The sequence below is a fragment of the Formica exsecta genome, unplaced genomic scaffold (genome assembly GCF_003651465.1).
Source record: "Formica exsecta isolate Colony F162 unplaced genomic scaffold, ASM365146v1 scaffold175, whole genome shotgun sequence".
NCBI lineage: Eukaryota > Metazoa > Arthropoda > Insecta > Hymenoptera > Formicidae > Formica > Formica exsecta.
This window is the reverse complement of record NW_021849067.1, coordinates 354,039-374,040: the sequence shown is the minus strand read 5'-3', so window position 1 is coordinate 374,040 and position 20,002 is coordinate 354,039. Positions and strand designations below refer to the sequence as shown.

The window sequence follows — 20,002 nt, the reverse complement described above, 5'->3', positions numbered from 1 at the left end:
CTCTCTTCCGTAACTTCTGTTTTCCGGCTCCGCGCCGTCAAAAGTTTTATTCGCATCCGCGCGCAAGATTTTGGACGAAGAATACAATCATACGTGCCGCTACAATTTGAATGAAACTTTCAGGTGATGTTGTCCAAGACGTCGCTTTAAGTTCTTGTTATTTCGAAGTTCTGCTGATGCGTCATTCTACCGGCGATAAGGTATAAGGGAAGGGAAATCGCACGGCATGATGTCGATCATAAAAGTCGTCGTAATTCTCGAGTTATCCTGTCCTTCCTATGTATTTATCACGCGCAGGAACTATAGCTATGCAGGATAAAAACGCGCGTTTTGGCGCCGTCTCGACGGGTATCTATTGATTGCAATTTGAGATGATGGCAGGCAAACGAACGCGCATATATCTCAAACTATCTGGAAGAAGGGAGCGCGATCTGGAAAAATAAGTAACTGAATTCATTAGCAAACTAATCTCATTATTAACTATTTAAATTACTATTTTTTAATATATTATGCCATTCATTGAGTGTTTTTAAAAAGGAACTACGTTCTTATATTCTATAATTTATGTTTTTGTTCATATTCCTTTACGAGAACTGCAATTGCTTTCTGTTTGTAATTGCCGTTCATTCTTACAGGAAATTTGGAAATTTGGAAAGTTAGAAAATTTTAAAAAATATATTTATTACTCTCAATATTTTTAAACATATGTTAAAACTTCACATTTCTTTTTCTACTTCACATTCAGCTTTTAATTACATGGCGCCTTAATCGAGGAATAATAAAAAGAGGTCGAGAAGAAGTATTAAATTCACACAATTTCTTATTCCGAAAAGCAGAAATGGATTTTTTTCAATACATTTTCATTATATATTTATATTTTACAGATACATTTTTCCTATATTCACCGACTGAGAAATATTCTTGCAATAGATTTGCCTGTGAAGTTTTATTAATGACGATAAACAATAACGCATACGCCCAGTTTAAACAGATAGATCCGCTTTAATATTATTTATGAAAGTACCGCGAGATCTAGGAAGCTGCTCTGACACTCTTTAAAGGATTTGACCTTATTTTTTCAGAGCAATCAATAGACGAGGGTTCTACTAATAAATACTTAGCCAGATCGATAAGTAAGCAAGATCAACAAAGTGTCGTCTAAATAAATTTGCGACAAAATATATATACGTGTGTATGTATGTATATATACCGTTTGGACATGCGCGTATATAATTTCGCAAGAGCGAGGGATTTTATTAATGCACGTTTTCTTAACTGCCGTGAAATGTAATTTATTTCTTATAAATTTAGATGAATAAGAAAATAATTGCATCGAAAAAAAAGATAACACGAGTCAACTTACCACGGTTAATCGTAATTCCACTATTTTGGAATCCGTCCAAACCCGCATTCTGTCTATAGATTGATTCTTTAACCGCCGTATATACATATATGTATATCAATTGATTTTAAGGATATTTATATACAAAAATGTAAGGGATCTCGGAACAAATTTGTTTAGGTCCTTTTTGCCTTTAACATCTGCCAAATGATATAAACAAAGCCAGAAATTTCTGAATAGAGCTTATCGCTTAAATTTCCATACATGTATATTTATGTAAGAGAAAATCAAAATCCATTTAAATGTTTATTTAAATGATTTCACAAAAATTGCTGAATCAGATATCAAAACGTTGCTTGATTAAAATCGATATTTATATACACATAGAAGATTCTTATATTGGTATAATGTTTTCACACATGCTACAATTTTCATCACCATAATATGCTACATTATGTGGTCAAAATCAATCACATTATACACAATGTGTTTCAAGAAATATTTGCCAAAAACACAAATATTTTACTTTTGTTAATCTGAGAATTATTTCTATTAAATATTATTCAGCAATCAAGAATTATATAATTTTGTTTTCATTATAATGGAAGAAAATGTTTATAAGTGACTTTTCTCAATTAAATATAATTTTTTTTAAATACAAATAAAATTCTACTGTAATAAATTTATGAAATTTTTCTTTCTAATGAAAAAGATTTCTAATTAATGACTGCTACATGTATGGAATAAATAAAATTATCACGTAACTATTGGTTTCTAATATAAATAAGAAATTATAAAAAAACAAGTTTTATTATAAAACAATTGAACAGTTTAAGTTTCTTTGTACATTTAATCACTATAAATATATTGTTATATAATTATACGATACCTATATATACACTGAATCTATAAAATTTTATCCAAATATTGATTTAAGAAAGTCTGTTCTATCTTCTACATCTATCTTCTCTGCTTTTCTATTCCTTATCTCACTGTCAGTATCCCTTTGCTTAACTTCATGCAATTCGAAAGTTGTCTCTTTTCCTTGCTTGTGTTTCTTAAGTAATTTCTTACTCCTATCTACATTATACGAGAAGAAGTTGACTTCTCTCTTAGCTTGTGCTATTTCAGTTAAAAGTCTTTGTTTATGTACGGCACGTTCATATGCTAACCGCTCACTCAAATGAATCCATTTAAATCTGTGAGAGAAGATAAAATATAAATGATAGATAAATATTAATCATTTATGGATACAAGTAAAGACACGAAATATATTTTTGTATCACTTATGCTTACCTAGGCAAATACTTGATATTCCACATAATATCATAAAATTTGCTTTTCTTTCTCATAGATATTTGAGTGTTGTTTAATGTTGCTGCTACAAATTTTGCTACTTTCTTACTTTCAAACTCTACCCAACCTTCAGTGAAATGCTTGATCGCCTTTTTCCGCTTCTTTTTAGCCGATTGTGCCTCTAAAACATTTTGGTATTTTAAATGAAATTTGTGTATCAATATAATCAAGAATTTAAGTTAATCCCTATTTTCATTAATTACTTTTGAAAATTATTTTTTTAATATTTATAGAAAACGTTTTTTTAATCGCAAAAATAAAATCGCTAAGATTATGTATAATTTGCGATATTTAAAAAAAAACAATAAAATAAGAACATAAACTAACCATTTTCGGCTAGTTGTAAATACACTCTGTCCACTTTGCCATAAGCCAAGAATATCTCCCGGATCTTTGTGACGTTCATATATTTCGGGATTGTGGACAAATATATTATTCCTCTTTTAACTTTTCTCTTGGGTTTTACCACTTCGTTCGTTTCCATGATAATATTTTTCACAGCGTGTATCTAGCGTGTATGAGAAAAACAGAAAAACTAAAAACTTAGAAAAGTGGGGGAGGATCCAGCTTCAGCGCCACCTATCTTTCGACTCGGACATAGCGAACTAAAACGATCACGTGACAAGGAGTCGACGCCATATTAAAAATTATGCGCGCGATGTCGATTCCTCTTATCTTGTATCATAATCTGTCATACACTATCTCCGTTACTCTTATTTGTATACACATAATTATACTTTTCATGATAAAATTAATTATTCTAGATTATGTATAATTTGCGATATTTAAAAAAAAACAATAAAATAAGAACATAAACTAACCATTTTCGGCTAGTTGTAAATACACTCTGTCCACTTTGCCATAAGCCAAGAATATCTCCCGGATCTTTGTGACGTTCATATATTTCGGGATTGTGGACAAATATATTATTCCTCTTTTAACTTTTCTCTTGGGTTTTACCACTTCGTTCGTTTCCATGATAATATTTTTCACAGCGTGTATCTAGCGTGTATGAGAAAAACAGAAAAACTAAAAACTTAGAAAAGTGGGGGAGGATCCAGCTTCAGCGCCACCTATCTTTCGACTCGGACATAGCGAACTAAAACGATCACGTGACAAGGAGTCGACGCCATATTAAAAATTATGCGCGCGATGTCGATTCCTCTTATCTTGTATCATAATCTGTCATACACTATCTCCGTTACTCTTATTTGTATACACATAATTATACTTTTCATGATAAAATTAATTATTCTATATATATATATTGCACAAGCGTAAACATCAAATAAAATATTACAAAGAAAATTCTATCGCAACTATAATACAGCCATTCCATTTGTCCATTATTATTGAAATTAATAAAAGCACGCCTATTCAATATGAAATATTTAATTTTCGTCATTCCAAATTCCAATTTTCATAGCGACACGTATCGCAAACTATTCGCGTTCGATAATATAAAAAATAGTAAAAAAAATTAACATTCTCTAGAATCAGAGCTGTATTAATATATACTCGATGAAAATGACCGCATTATACAATTTATCTCTTTTACTAATTAAAAATTGATCTTAACTTGTAAGATTAATGAAGATTCGGCCATTGGCAGATTGCTCGTTGCTTCTTTAATGCCCTTTCTAGAGCAAAGGATAATCCTGTATTTATTGTGGTTCATTTGAGTGCGTAGTGTAGATGTAAACGGACAAAAATCATATTGAAGTTAGTCAGATGAACCACAAGCCACAAGTAGGATTATCCTCTGGTCTAGAAAGGGCATGATAAACGCACATATAACATATATAACATATGCTATGGATGCTAAAGAAATATGTCGCATCTCGCACATCCGGTTCCGTTGTTCCATTCCGTTTGTTTCCTGAGATTGAATTCGCGCGCCGCTTTGGTTTGGTTGCACAACGCGCGACGCGCCATGTGTATATGTATGTATGCTTGCATGTGTGTATGTGTATAGTCGTGCATGATAATCGGCCACCAATTCGCGGAAGGACGACGCAATGGATCGCTGAGTTATCGCGATTAAGCGGGCAGAGTGTTTTTTTTTTTACGAAACCGTATTGTCGTCGGAGAAAATCTTGTTGGCGATAAAAGAGAAAAGAGGAAAAGCAGTAACGGACAACGGGAAGAACGGGTAAACTCCACGATCGTTGTCGTCATCGTGGACGACAATGACGGGCAAACGTTACGCTGTCCAACGCGAGCCAAACAAAATGGCCGCCCGCGAATGCTCGATGGTGCTGTTGTTTACCCGTTAGGCTGAAGCAGAGTGGGCATTCCAAGGTGAGGCGCGCCTGTCGTCGATTACTTGGTCGCCGCGCGTCTTTTCTCATCGCTCGGGTTTTATGCTGTCTCGATTACGGGTACAGTAGGGATACTTCCGTTTTTTTTTGTGCGCAGTCAACGTCAGGTAACATTGAAGTAGTGGTAGTGGTCGTTACGTTACATCGTCGCGATTGGCGGTGTGGACTTTTTACGAGGAAGCGCGAAGCTTCCGCTCGCCATCCTCGCGCGTCGCTTGGGTTCGCATTGCGATCGAGATATGCGTCGAGTCAGTAGCAGCTGGATACTCCAAATTCACGAAACGAACCGCCGATAATTGTTCGAACGTAATTTGGCGCGCCCAGGTAATCATAACCTCAATCGTCCCCCGCGATTCGTCCCGTCGAATTCTTCGCGAAAATGCGAGAGTCGATATGTTGATCGTTCGTTCTGTTCCACAGGCAAAGATGTCCAGCTCGTATATCGTCGAGCCGCAAAGCGACTCCGAGAAGAAGGATGACACGTTAATAATTGTTGTAAACGACGATGGAACTTTATCCGTCGATCAGGCGACTCTACAGAACTTGATAAGTAAGTGGCTGCGAGCGAATTGATAAGGTAAAAGATATACGATGAGATTGGACAGATTGGAGATATGGACGAATCAAGTATAATAGTATTTAATTCGCTGCAACATACAACTCACTAAATCGCTTATTATATATTTTTGCAGTGACCCAATCAACCGCTAATGTTAGCGTGGTAAGACTCGGACAAACTGAGACAGACATCGAAAATGGGGATATAACCTTGACTGTAGATCCACCGACATTTACACATCCTACAGCGAGCTCGGTAAGCGCTAATGCCAGTACCGACTCGGGTGGGTTGGTAGATCCTTTTATGGAGATGGATCCAGAACAGTTGGAAAGATTAGAGACAGCTCTCCAAAGCGAAGAGGCAAAGCAGATACTCGGGGAGAATGTCACTGCAATGCTTGGTACTTTGTATATTATTTTTTTTTTGTTAAGTTTAAGCTCTTTTTTTATGATTGCAATGCTAGATAGGAGTCTTCTGTTTACATTAGCGATTTTTGATTACATCTCTACCGGCGTAAATACATGCAAAATTTAAGTTATTATACGTAAATGCACTTTTTATTTCTCCAATGTTATTTAATAGATATTGATTTATTTTGGAACTTCTCTATGCATTTGTTTTTTTTAGATATGTTATCAGTAGAAGAGCAGCAGAATACCATACGTTATAGTATACAATTGGATCATTGTTATACAAGCAGATTGTCGCCCAATGATCCAATACCAAGGGATCCCTTACCAATTGTTGACGATTCACCTGATTCTAATGATGTGCAATATATACATCAATCATTATCTCCTCGAACAACTGTTATGTCATCCATTAATGATGTAGAAAATACTGGAGTTAAGGGCAAGATTACTGTAAAGAGTGTGAGTGTAAGTGATCATATTGTTACATAATAAAATATTATTATAATGTAAGAGGTTAATAATGTCATATTTTATTGTTGTTTCGATAGGCACCATTGCAAAGCAAACAAATGAATAGACCAATACGTAAAGTTACTGTGTCTACACCTACAAATGTAACTGGGCTTTCTAGAGCTAATGCAAACATTGTTGGAACTCCCAAATTATCAGGACATCATCTTACATCGAGAAATCTAACAAATGTCCAGCATGGCGTAACTAAAGGTATTAAATTTTAATCTCTCTGTATTAACAGTTTTAAAAATTTTATTCCTAAAAAAATATAATGCTAAGAATTAATTTCATTATTACGATCATATTTGTAGCGCAAGGCAGGAATAACGAGGAGGAAGAGGATGACGATATCACAGAATCATCCACGGAATCCTCGGAATCTGAACCACCATCTGATAATGATAACGATTCGGACTTTGGTCCTCGTGGAACCAAGAGAACTAATGCCAAGGCTCGAGGCGGACGAAAAGGTCTTACTACCAGGGGCGGTAGCATGGCTGCCGTTCGAAGAAGAGGTCAAAATAAACATCTGGATATGGAGCAGGTGCGACGATTAGACATGGAAATGGCTGCTGCCGTTAATGCAATGAAAACTCCCGAGAAAGACGAGAGATCAGGTGAGTAAAATCAGTTAAGAAAGTGATTGATTTAATGGCTGAATGAAATAATGTAATTTCAATGTTATCAGAGAGGTTTAGTCCAACTAAGAGTAAGAGACAAATCAAAACTCTCGGCGGAAAGAAGAAAGAGGAATCGCCATACGCGGAGGCGTCTCCGTCTGATGAAGCAGCATACGAGAAACCGCTGCAAACGACAAATCAAGTGAAAGCGAATCTAATTAACGCCAATATGATTAAGGGCGATATGATATTAACAAAACCTGGTCAAGGAAGAAGTAATCAAAAAGTTACTTTTGTTCAAAAACAAGTCCCAATGAAACCGAACGAACTCAAGAACATCGGGCTTAAAAAGCCCATGATGTTTCCTAAGGGAAAATCTGTGAATCAAACGGGTACAAAGTTTTTTGCAACTAAAGATGGGAAATTAGTACCAATAGCATCTAAAACAATGAGTCCGAATATGCAGGTTTCTCAAGTAAAAGCAACATTGACACAGCAGCATGTATCACAGCAATCTGCACAGGCTGTGAGCCAAGGATTATCAGTGCAGCAGCAATCGAAAATTTCTTCACCAACTAGTAGTACTCCATTAAAGATCAAACTTGGCGATATAAAAAGGGAAAAGAGAAAATCTGATACTAGCATAGAATTATTCTCAAAGGGAGAAGAAAATTCTGCAAAGTCTATAGAGAATAAAACACTGGATGGTCAGTGTTTTTCTAACTATATTATCATATTAAAAGTAAATCAAACTGATTCAAATCTTTCATTGAATTGTACTTTTAAGTACTAAACCATTTTTTTACAGGCGCGAAGAAACTTAAAAAGGATAATCGGAAGGTTCCGGGATATGTAGCTGATACTCTAGGTCCAGCGCTTTTTTCAACACCAGATATAATCCGACGTGTTGGTTCAAATAGCGATGGAAAAATTGCAGATAATACTGCAACACCTATAACTCCAACAACACCTACTGCAACAGTAGTATCTACATCCGGATCATCGACAATTCCTATGTCCGCAATCACTTCATTGGATATTGGCATTTGTGCTGGTTCAAATGTAGCACAAAACATTGCTTCTAATTTTAGTAATAAAAGGACAATATCTAATATTTTAGAACAATCTGTTGAATCAGAATCGCAATTAAATCTCGATGAGAGTAACAATGTATTACCAGCAGATGAGAACGAACAAAAATCGGAAATGAAAACACCTCTTGAAGAATTGCAACCATCACTGGATTCAGGTAAAATTAGATTTTAGACAAGAAAGTTTTATAATTTTGCATTTCCCTCTAGTGCTGTTATTTCTATACACTATTTATTCACAAGTGAATTTTATAAAATTTTTGCTTATCTTTATATTTGTAATTGCAATATATGATATTTTTTCGCGTTTCTGTTATTTTATTTCTCTTTATTTCCCTGTTTAAAAAAGATGATCCCATTGTAATAAACATATTTTAATATATCTTGTTACTTTTTTTATTGGATTCTCTTTATTTGCACACACACACACATGTTTTATATTGTCAAGGATTCAATGTATGCTTGGTGAAATTTAAGTTTTGCGATGCTATCATATGTTTTCTTAGTGCCAAATACTGCTTCGTCAGAGGGAATTATTCAACCTGTGGTACTACCTCATGTCCCAAATCATGTTTCTAAAAGTAGTAAGTTTTATCATTAATTAATATTGTACTATTGTGTGATAAAAATGTGTTACACATACATTTGTTTTTCTATACATCTTTCTACAATGATCACAATTGCATCCTATTCTTTATGATTTAAATCTATATTACCATCTATTTTTTAAATCTAACCCTATTTTTTCGATTTTTTTTCTAAATATTATATTTATATTATAACAATAATTCATGAATACATTCTATGTTTTTGTTAAAGGTGGGATTGAAGGAGAAGAACATTTGTTTGCTACTTTAGAAATGGAAGCCAGCAAGCATGAAGAAGAACTTCTAGCTGAAGCTTTACTGTTACAAGATGAACTAACAGACGATTTAGCTGAACATGTAAGCATGAATAATAATAATATATGTTCTTACTATTAATAGTAAAAACATATAATATTAAAAAAAAAGTTTAATATAAGTAACTTAAAAAATTTATAGTGTGTGTGCATGAAAAGAATATGTATGCAAATAAAAGAATATTTGGAGTCTGGGTTAGTTTCTTAACATGTCACGTGTAAGCTTTTTCTGAACAAAGGAAAAATATCAAGGTCCTATCAGAACTCGATTTTAGACCTCTCTCCCAATAGGCAACCACTCTGCCATTGAGCCATTTTGTCACCCCCATATTATCATATTATCTCTGCTCACTTACATATTCTTTCCCAATGTCTACACACGAGTTTCCAATATTTTTTTAGGCCTACGATAGTGATAAACAACTGATAAAATAGAACAGCTATACAATTTTTTCGAAAATATTTCAATACTTAATTACTTAAATATTCATAAATTTACATAAATATATATATGCGCTTGTGCATGCACACGCATTATATATATATATACGTACATATATAAATACATAGCACAGTAAGTACATACAAACATAAAATAATTATAAACACATAAAACGAATACAATATGTTATAATAATAGGATTAATAAAGATTCTATTATTATATAACATTTTGAATTAATCATTAATTTATAATTTATATATTTAAGTGACAAAGAAATTACTTTATTTTCGAACATAACCTTGAAATATTGATTTATTTTGGTATATTTATCTATTTGTGTACATATATTTTAATAAATTAATAAATGCATTAATAAATATCTAATTTATATGAATATTTATTTATAAATTAGATATTTATTTCAGTATTATATTTTAATGATTGTAATAGATTGATTAAATAGTTTTGTATGTTTTGTATTTATGCAATTCTCACAATTATTACCAATAATTTTTACCAAAGACAAGTTTTATTATAAAATAAATCTTTTTTTTCCAATCACATCTGATCTAATTATTTATTTATTTAGGGTTTTTCCTGATTTTTGTTGGAGAATACAAATAATTTTTGATTATTTTTGGTTATTGCTTATTGTGATCATTTTTATTAATATTAAAAATTTTTTTTTTTATCTAGAAATTGTGTGTGAAACGAGACATTTTTATTTAGAGATTTTTTTTAACAAACTGCGATTCAAAATTAAAATATCACCTTCTTTAAAATAATCTTGTGTACAAAAAAATTTTTGGACAAAAATATTATTAGCTTTTGATTTGTTATTTGCTTTCTATATTTTCTCGCTTTTATTTCGACGAATCACACACAAGATTTATGTAGGACATTTTTTGGAAAAAAATGGTGTTTTAATAACAAAAATCAATCGGTTTAATCTTTTTGTTAATGAGGCAATGCATTGCTTTCATATTTTTTTATCATGTATATATTATATTTTTTATATTTTTATTTTGTATCAATACGATTTTAGAAAACACAATTACATCTTAACCTAATGACTGTCTCTTGTACTTCTTATTAACCAATTTTTTTGATTAATTATTTTAATTATTAATAATAATTAAATAACACACACACACACTCTCTCTCTCTCTCTCTCTCTCACACAGTTTTCCATTTTTTTTGTCTTTCTCTTCCCCTCAAAAATATTAAAAATAGAAATAATTAAAGTCAATTTTCTTATTTTTATTGTTTATTATATTGGATTATATGGATTGCAGACTACACTAGTTGATGCCACACCACCTGTGTCGGAATCATTGACATCAAGCAGCATGCTTATGCCTACATTAATAACATCTGAACAAGAATTAACCAAACCAGTGGAAGCGACAACGACGACACAGATTCAAACAAGTATTCCGAAAGAAACGAGCAAGAAATCTTCAAAGGATGATAAAGAGCCGATTCAGATCATTCGGGGTGGACGTGTGATTACATTACCACCCATTGAAGCACCTGCAACTAGAAGTAAACGATTGCAAGCCAAAATTGAGATACCACAGAAAAATCCCGAACCGATAAAGAAGATAGAAAAATTCACGTGAGTTTACTATTAACACTATACCATACTGGATGCATCGGAATGCAATATTGTTTGGTTTTTTTCGGGTAGGTTCGATTTGACTATATATATTTGTGATTAGTACTGTGGGCAGTAATGCACATAAAATCGAATACATTAAAACTTAAAGATAATAGACCGTACGGGGCTCTGGTATAACGAAGTTACCTTCCTTCTGTAAGTTCAGGGCCGTAGAAGGTATTGTTTCACATGACGGTTACTCGCGAGATTTGCATGAACATATTCTTTCTAGAGAGGAGAAAGTATTGCGCTCGCAGCTCTGTGCATCGAGCCCATTCAGCGGACTCAACAGTTGGATAGCAATCGAACGTGATTGGTTCTTACTTTTAGAACCAACAAATCAACGTCGAGTATTGACAAGATGACACAATTACATCTTAACCTAATGACTGTCTCTTGTACTTCTTATTAACCAATTTTTTTGATTTTTGCATTAACCAATAAATTTCCTTTTTTTTTTTTTTTTTTCCAGCGGTAGAATTACTAAATACTTTTCCTTGCAATGCACATAACTTGCTTCGAGTTGCACGATATAAAATGAATTTCGGAACGCAACTTGCATTGCCGTATTTTACATACAAAAGCAATAATTATTTTATTAATTTATATTATTATTTTTTAATTATGTGCCCATTGCTGCATGGCTGATGGGTTGTCATCTCTACTCATGTTATCTGGGACTGGCTTAGTGCGCGGAAGGGATGCAATATACTCTTTTGCGGTATACTATTATGAGGTTCCAGTGTATATCCAAACTCATTGAATTTTTTAAATACTGGAATAAGTTTTGAATGGTGGGGGCGACCTAACTTTGAGGAGACAGTCGTTATATCGTTTTGAAGACGTCTATCTTTGTGATTTTCTTGACTGACTAACAAAGATTTTCATATAGAAAATCGCTATAGATAAAACAAAACAGACGTTCTCTGAACGTTAATGCTATTGTTTTTTCAAAAAAGGGCCATGTGCCATGGGAAATATAATGTTCAATGTTCAAATCGCAAAGTACCCTCCCTCTCCCCTTCTCTTTCCGCAAATCTTGCTTTCATCTCAGAAAATTTTTCGTCTAATTTTATATGGCTATGTACTATTGTATACAAATTAAAAAATATTAAATCGTGTTCGAGAATTAGTTGTCAGATAAAGTGACGTTTGACTGACCTATTAGAATAAAGGAATCTTTGCTCTTTTCATCCTGATTGGACAATGAAACGCTATTATACTCGTATACAAGTGAATTTTTGAACCCAACATTGGCTGCAATGATAACATAAAGGGTGTTTTGAAGCGAAATTGATTAACTTTACCAGCGTGTTCCGGAGGTCATTCTAATAAAAAAAAAGTTTATATAGCGTGAGTTGATTCGGTTTCATTATCGAGATATGAGCCGAAAGAAAAAAAAACAAGGTAAAATTTGTCGGTTTCGCTCTGAAACACTTCATATAATGATATTCTGTCGGTGGACGGAAATCCCAGAAGGAATAATAATAATATTTTCTATATTGATATCGTTCTAAAACACTTTGTAGACAACTTCATAGTTTTGAAAATACAGAGTTTGGAATTTAAAATCCGAATAATTTTAAAGAAGAAAACAAAATGGAGAATAATAAAGTTTTATTTACGTAATTATAATACTCAGTTTTATTAAATGTAAAAGAAAGTTGAAGAGTTTTGAAATGAATAACATAAGCTGATTTATGCTGTTTTGTTGTATTTACCTCATAAATTGATTATAGTTGGAGGCCAGATAATTATTCAAAGGCTCTAATTATAAAATTTAAAATATTATATTCGACAATAATAACTGTTATAGTCCGCAAGTTCAACAACTATTACACAACAAAGAAGAGCTAAAAATAAATGATGAAGAAGATGATGATGATGATGAGGAGGATGAAGAGGACAACTCAGATTCAGAAGATGATCCAGATCGATTATGGTGTATCTGTAAACGACCGCATAATAATCGATTTATGATATGCTGCGATGTCTGTGAAGACTGGTTCCATGGGAAATGTGTACACGTTAGTAAGGCTATGGGTAAGTATTTTCATATCTATATAGAAATATAAGCTTTAAATGACGAGATGAAATATTTATAATCAGTGATATTTATATTGTACATACGATAGGTCAACAAATGGAGGAGAAAGGTATAGAATGGGTTTGCCCAAATTGTTTAAAGAAGAAAGCTGAAGAGGAGAAAACAAAGTCGAATTCGCAATCGCAATCTGGAAAACAAAGAACGAAAATTGAACTAGTGAATGAGAATTCAGTATCGCAGAAAGTGTTATCGAAAGAAATACCTCTATCAAGTCTTTCGGTTGACTGTGGTGTTACTCCAGTTTCTGGCACGATGCAGTGTGTTGTATGCAAGAAGGAAGCCAGAAATTCCAGCATTTATTGTTCAGACGCGTGTATTCTCGCGCATGCTCAGGAAACTTTGACTAAGGACAAACCCGTACCAACGGGATCAAAAGCCATAAAGTCGCCTATAACAGAAACTACTAAGGCAAAACCCGAAGCTAGAGTGGTAGTTCTTGACAGAAAAAGTGGCAAACTTCTTACTGGTACATAGATTACTTAGTTGATGTTCAATATTAAATGAAAATATATACTTTTATTCATTTTTTGTCTCTAAATTAATTGTGCATGTAACATTTTTATTCTGCGCATATTTCTTGTTCGAATAAGGATGGAGATTGATAGGAAAATTGAAGATATAAAGAGATTCTTGATAAGTTTAGAATAGAGAGATTAGACTGTACACATATCTAACTATACATGAATTATCATTATTTCAGGTGCAAATGCTCCTACGAGATCTAATTTGCGATCATGGTTGAAAGAGAATCCAACTTTTGAAGTGATAGGAGCTAATAATATCAATACGCTGCAGATAGCTGGGAAGCTTGTCACACAGATCCAAACATCTGAAAAAACTGTATGTACAAAATATAAAATTATTAATATTAAATTTAGTAGATTAAAATAGTATAATTATTAATACGTTATAATAATTATCAATTACGTATAGAGAGAGCTAAAAGATATATAAAAGATATATTATAAAATTATTTAGATTTTTATAAATATAAGAGTCTGAGATTCACAAAAAAATGTGCAAACTATATTTTTAGACAAAACTGACACAGCCGATTAAAGCGCAAACCATGCCAAAGATGATCTACACGAAGGTAGTTGGATCGAAACAAACTGTTTTAGCATCCAATAAAAAGATTACAATAATTCCCGCTACACAACAGCAAGTGAATGTGTCGCCGAGCAATAAACCGATGCAGCTGAAACAGACAATAATCTCCACGGCGCCGGGAAAAAGCCCTGTAATATTGAAGACGGCAATGCCGAAGAGTGTCATGTCGACGCAATTGAAACCGCAAGCAACGGGCTCGCCAAAGCAAACGCCGATTAAGAAGCAAGAAACAAAGCCATCGCCGTCCCAATTGAAGCAACAAATTAAGCTAACGCCGGTGAAAAAACCGGAAGCGGAACCTATACGAGTAAATATCCGGAAAACGCTGACGGAATTACTGTCCAGCCGTATAAAAGAAACCGAAGATCTGAAATTAACTGACGAGGAGATTGCCGACTTGGCCTTCAACATAGAGCTCGAAATGTACAAATATTTCAAGGATACAGGTTCCAAATACAAAGCAAAGTACAGAAGTCTTGTGTTCAACATAAAAGATACTAAGAATCTGACGTTATTCAGAAAGATCGCGGACCGTTCCTTGACGCCGGACGCAGTAGTACGATTGAGTCCGGATGAGATGGCCAGCCAGGAATTGGCCGAGTGGCGGGAGAAGGAAACCAAACATCAGCTGGAGATGATAAAGAAGAATGAATTGGATTTAATGGCTCAGGCCAAATCAATCGTCGTGAAAACTCACAAGGGCGAGCAAATAATCGAGAATGACGGCGGAATTGATCATGTCGATCCTAAGACACCGGTGCAGGATATCGTTACCGCGTTGAATAGCGGTGATAGCATAAGTTCCACGGTCGACGATTTGGAGAAGGATAAGGAGGTTAGACTGAGGTCGCGAATGGACGCGAAAAAGTCAAAAAATATGGACGAACGCAGGAGGAAAGACAAGGAGAGAGGTAGGGAACGTGATAATGTAAAATCCAAAAGCAAGGATCGTCGGGAGAGAAGTCACAGCCGGCGTCGGCATAGCCGTGATCGTGATCGCAGCAAAACGCGAGATAAAAGCAAAGATCGAAAGTCTAGAAATAAAGAGAGCAGACGCGATAAAGATAGAGAGCGTGAAAAGGATCGAGATAGGAATAAAGATCGAGATAAGATGAGTAGAAAGGAGAGCAGAGAAAGAGGCCGACAGAAGGAAAAGGACAGGCATAAGAGTAACGATAGTTGGACGAGAAATCGTAGCGAGAGCAGAGAATCCAAGGATATCGATAAGAAAGAGGAAGAACGAAAGAAAGAGACGGAGAAAAAAAAGGAAACCTCGCCGGCATCTGTAGAAAAACCGATCGAAGATCGCCTCTGGCGGCACATAGAGGACGAGGCGACGACGAATACGATCGACGGAAACGATTCTGACATATCGGACAGAGAACCCAGCTCCACTGTTACGATCAAGACGCCCGACATAAACGAGGAGCCTGAGAGAGACAAGGAACAAGAAACGGACAAGGAAACGACGACGAAGGGCGGCTGGCGGACTGTTTGGCGCGGTTTCGTCAATATGGTTGATGTTGCCAAGTTCTTTATAACCGCGCAAGAGGTGAGCGGCAACGCTAAAGATCTTATGGACGATCTACCGGACACCGTCGACGTTGTCGGCAGGATCAGTCATGAAACTGTTTGGGACTATATTTCAAAGATGAAGAGAACCGGCTCGAAGGAAATTCTGGTCATCAGATTAACGGCCGCAAACGACGAGGAAAAGATTCCATATATAACTCTATACAGCTATTTGAATAGCAGAAGTCGACTTGGCGTCGTAGGCAATGTCTCCAAGAATATCAAGGACTTTTACATAATGCCGTTTTCGAGTCAAAGTACGATACCGCCAGTGCTCTTGCCACTCACCGGATCTGGCTTCGAGGAGCATAGACCGCATCTACTTCTAGGCATCATAGTTCGCAATAAGAAGAAACGACTAGCGGCTATACCGCCGGTCGTACCTATGAAGACGTCCAAGAAAGAATCCGACAGAAGTTATACACCGCCGTTGGTCAGCGTGCCGAAGGAAAAAACCACATCGCCGCCACCGTCCTCGTCATCCATGTTATATCACAAAGCGACCGCGTTAGATTCGACGAAAGAGAAACCGACGGTGACGCAAATGACATTGGAATCTCTCAACAAGGCACACATAGGTATGTCGCGTGGCGTCATAGACACTGCAACGATATGCAAGATCGTGCCGGAGCTGTCGTCTAAGATCGATCTAACTTCATCGCCCGGCAAAGTCGCATTGGACGACGATGGGGATGAACCTTACAGTCCTGGCGAGATGGACGACGACATGAATAATCTGCAGACCACCACTGATAGCGCCGCCGGTATCCTCACATCCAGCAAAAATTCCACGGAACTGCAGAGAAAGATGGATGAGCTGAATCGGCAAATCGAGGAGCAGAAACAACAGATCGAGGAGCAGAAGCAACAGATACAGAGTATTAGCTCGTCGTTTCTCGACGAAACGACGCCGACTCTGCCGGTGAGAATTTCCCTAATTTCCCATTTTCGCGATCTCGATTTATTGTTATCGTCACCTTTCTGTGCTTATCCTGATGTAAATAAAATTGATTTGGAATTCGTCCATTTTTCCACACGTTCCCGATTCCGTGCCCTGAGCTACTCTAGATTCTTACTTCTGAGAGAATTTGGCCAAATGTGTTTATATTATTAGAAATAATTTAATTAATAAAGTATTTGACCGGAAAAATTGATCATTTAGCAGATTGAATTAAAAGATTGAATCGATATTCATATATCGCATGTGTAGCTGGATGTGTAAAAAAATTGTAAATAAATTTTTCTACATTTCTCATTGTATTAAATCCGTATTAAGATCTATGAAATATCGAATTTAGTGATTGTAATAGATATTGCTATTAAAAAATGAATATATATGCAGCGTTTCGAATTGTAACTCGATCAATTGGTGTGTTTACTGAAGTAGAAATCTGTCAGAGTAACTCTTTTTTCCTTTTACCGATAATTTTTTTTTCTTAATGATATTTGAAGAAAGAGAGGGCATACAGAATGCGAAATTCTATGATGGCTGAGCGAAAATAGAGAATACATTCGATATATGTTTTTATCTGTGAAAACAATATATTTATGTTTTCTTAATCTTTCTCAAGTAATCTCGTATTGATAAAATATAAATTATAGATTTATCGATTTATATTCCATTAATCGGGGCAATTATGTACCAAGACGACGATACGATCGTTGTTGATAATCGTGAACATTACTGATTTTGATCGATATCTCTTATTACTCAATCTATACTTTTCTATCGACATTTTCTATCTACGCTTATTTCAGGGTTTGGGACTGGATCCACCTAGCAATGACTGCGAGGAAGCTTACAGCCCATCAGATGCGCGCTCCTTCACGCCGCCTCCGCCCGAAATCACCAAGTTCGCGCAACCCATCCTCGACAAAGTCTCGGACATCACCATACCGCCAAATCTGCAAGAGATCCTGGCGAACGTCAAACGACAGGAATTCTCCAAAGTGGATCCTTATCTTCCATCTAAACCTAGCGCGTCGTTTCTACCCGCGGCTGGCACGTCACTCTACGCTTCAAACACGGAGAAATATTCGCCGTCTTCTTCCAGAATCAATCAATCGGAGAAAGCGTTGCCTGAGGTTCCGAAAGAGAGCAAGAGCACGTTAAGCACACTAAGCGATCTGGATTTGATCCGGAAGGCGGAGGAGGAATTGGCTGCTGTTGCTGCCGCAACGGCGGCAGCGGCAGCGTCGGCGATGCCGAGCGTGTCCGCGCCAACATCATCATCATCCTTGCTCACATCTCCTGTCCCGAATCTCGCCCTGACGCCGCCGTCCGTCGGTTCGTTGAACGACGCACCAATACCGCCGCAGGCTCTTTCGTCGCTTCCCTCGGAGCCCGTCTTAGAAGCTTCATATAAGCCGACTCCCTCGGACTCCTTCAAGAAGACTTTTGCTCCCGAACAGCCGAAGCCGCCTGGTCTCGAGGATGAGGATTTTCCAGCGTTTCCTTCGACTCCGCCAACGATAGATGTCTCTAAAGCGGCGGCATCTCGCTCGAAAATCTCGCCCAAGACTGGTATCGTGCTGAATGTCAAGCGGAAATTAAGCGACGAAGGTAGTTCACCGTCGCCCTCTAAAGTACCGAGGACTAAATCGCGTTGGGGTCAAGGACCGTCTGAGTAAGCCAGTCGGATCTCTGTGGTACGGTGAACTCCAAGAATATAATCGTTTTATGTATGCTGTTCAATAATACTATTATCGTCAACATTCGAAGCGAAAGAGCGAAATAGTTTGTTCTGCGCCGAAAGAAAACGAAAGAGCGATAAACTATGAAAAACCTGATTGTAACTTGTAACATAAATGTACAAGAAGTACGAAGTGTGGAAATGCGTCTTATATGCGATAAAAAATAATTGTATATGAGATTACAAGCGTAAAAGACAAGAGAAAAAAAGAAAAAGGAGAGGGAAAAAGAGAGATGACGTTCGTATGTTCGACAACAATGAATCATCAATTACGCGTTTGTGTAAACATTCGTCGCGTTCGGAATAAATCTTTATGAAAGATTTTAGACACTATGTATTCCACGAGCGTGTCGAATATAGATGTAGATAGAGCTTCTTCGTGACTACCGAATTTGTAAGAAAAAAATGCGATATCCTGTAACGGGATGTACGATCTATATCAGAGCTTTATCCGCCAGAGAAAAAACTATTCTCTACCTTTCTTCCACAATTTTCTATCCACCACTCCCTTATCAAGGACAAACTTTGTTGAAAAAACGTGAAAGCCGTTGTTGTCCATCTTCCAAATCTCGCTATGTTTATCGACGACGTTCTGCACGTGGCAATGCCGTGGCAGTGGCGGGGAAATCCAAAGAAAGTCCTGACAGATATATCTGCATAAAAGTATCTCCATTTCGCTCGCGTTGAATCGCACATAAAAATGTGAGCATAATTATATTAATGAGATACTAATGCATGCACACTTGCACACATCTACAGATTTATAAACGTTACAGTTATGGAAGAGGTACAAAAAGAAATACGATCCACGTGCGAGTGAGATGTAAACGTGATTCTTACATGCTGTGCGTGCGCGCGCACGCACATATGCACGCATGCGTCAAATTCTCACTCTGATATTGTCATTGTACGCGTTATTATTCTTGTAAATACCAAAGCAAAAAGGTAAATAAAACTCGACGATCATGATTGCGTCATATACGACACGTGGTGTATGAGCGTGACATGGGTATGTATATACATATATATAAGCCGAGTTAAAAAAAAAGTTTCTGTAATATATTTTATTAAAGACTTTTCACACATCTGTGGTCCCCCGTGTTAGTGGTAGCCGCGATTCTCTTATATAAGATTGGATATACGGGGTGTCTGTATTTTAAAATTCGAATGCAAAGATGTGTCAACGGGACACTTGGTTTTCCAGAGAAATCGCAAGTGAAAAAAAGTAAAAGAATTAATATACAATAAATATGATTGTAAAATCATATATGAAGATACATAAATATAATTTTTTAATATA

At 35.8% G+C, this 20,002-nt stretch overlaps 2 protein-coding genes across 4 annotated transcripts; one reads left to right on the top strand and one right to left on the bottom strand.

Moving 5' to 3' along the window:
• Window positions 1-2,133: 2,133 nt before the first annotated feature.
• Window positions 2,134-3,267, bottom strand: LOC115233423 (activator of basal transcription 1-like). The gene is made up of 3 exons (XM_029803829.1): window positions 3,026-3,267; window positions 2,639-2,819; window positions 2,134-2,541 (listed from the first exon to the last, which is right to left on the bottom strand). The coding sequence occupies exons 1-3, from the start codon at window positions 3,180-3,182 to the stop codon at window positions 2,259-2,261; spliced, it is 621 nt and encodes a 206-aa protein (XP_029659689.1). The 5' UTR covers window positions 3,183-3,267; the 3' UTR covers window positions 2,134-2,258.
• A 977-nt stretch (window positions 3,268-4,244) lies between these two features.
• LOC115233422 (death-inducer obliterator 1) lies at window positions 4,245-19,739 on the top strand. 3 transcript variants are annotated; one of them, XM_029803826.1, is made up of 17 exons: window positions 4,246-4,999; window positions 5,117-5,343; window positions 5,440-5,569; window positions 5,712-5,978; window positions 6,206-6,456; window positions 6,540-6,714; window positions 6,816-7,121; window positions 7,193-7,831; window positions 7,933-8,373; window positions 8,722-8,799; window positions 9,035-9,159; window positions 10,856-11,178; window positions 13,037-13,263; window positions 13,356-13,793; window positions 14,028-14,167; window positions 14,364-16,931; window positions 17,768-18,640. In XM_029803826.1, the coding sequence occupies exons 3-17, from the start codon at window positions 5,446-5,448 to the stop codon at window positions 18,638-18,640; spliced, it is 6,975 nt and encodes a 2,324-aa protein (XP_029659686.1). In that variant the 5' UTR covers window positions 4,246-4,999; window positions 5,117-5,343; window positions 5,440-5,445. The 3 variants fall into 3 exon arrangements, with proteins under 3 accessions (XP_029659687.1, XP_029659686.1, XP_029659688.1); XM_029803827.1 differs by lacking the exon at window positions 5,117-5,343 and having other exon boundaries at window positions 4,245-4,999; XM_029803828.1 differs by having other exon boundaries at window positions 4,246-5,343; window positions 17,768-19,739.
• The last annotated feature ends 263 nt before the right edge of the window (window positions 19,740-20,002 follow it).

What these genes read in the sequence shown, in the direction of transcription:
- LOC115233423 (XM_029803829.1), bottom strand. Translation starts at nt 3,182, where the DNA reads ATGGAAACGAACGAAGTGGTAAAACCCAAGAGAAAAGTTAAAAGAGGA. An exon ending in TTTACAACTAGCCGAAAATG is followed by an intron (nt 2,820 to 3,025) that starts GTTAGTTTATGT and finishes AAAATGTTTTAG; the next exon opens with AGGCACAATCGGCTAAAAAG. An exon ending in AATATCAAGTATTTGCCTAG is followed by an intron (nt 2,542 to 2,638) that starts GTAAGCATAAGT and finishes CTTCTCTCACAG; the next exon opens with ATTTAAATGGATTCATTTGA.
- LOC115233422 (XM_029803828.1), top strand. Translation starts at nt 5,446, where the DNA reads ATGTCCAGCTCGTATATCGTCGAGCCGCAAAGCGACTCCGAGAAGAAG. An exon ending in ACACGTTAGTAAGGCTATGG is followed by an intron (nt 13,264 to 13,355) that starts GTAAGTATTTTC and finishes TACATACGATAG; the next exon opens with GTCAACAAATGGAGGAGAAA. An exon ending in AAGTGGCAAACTTCTTACTG is followed by an intron (nt 13,794 to 14,027) that starts GTACATAGATTA and finishes TCATTATTTCAG; the next exon opens with GTGCAAATGCTCCTACGAGA.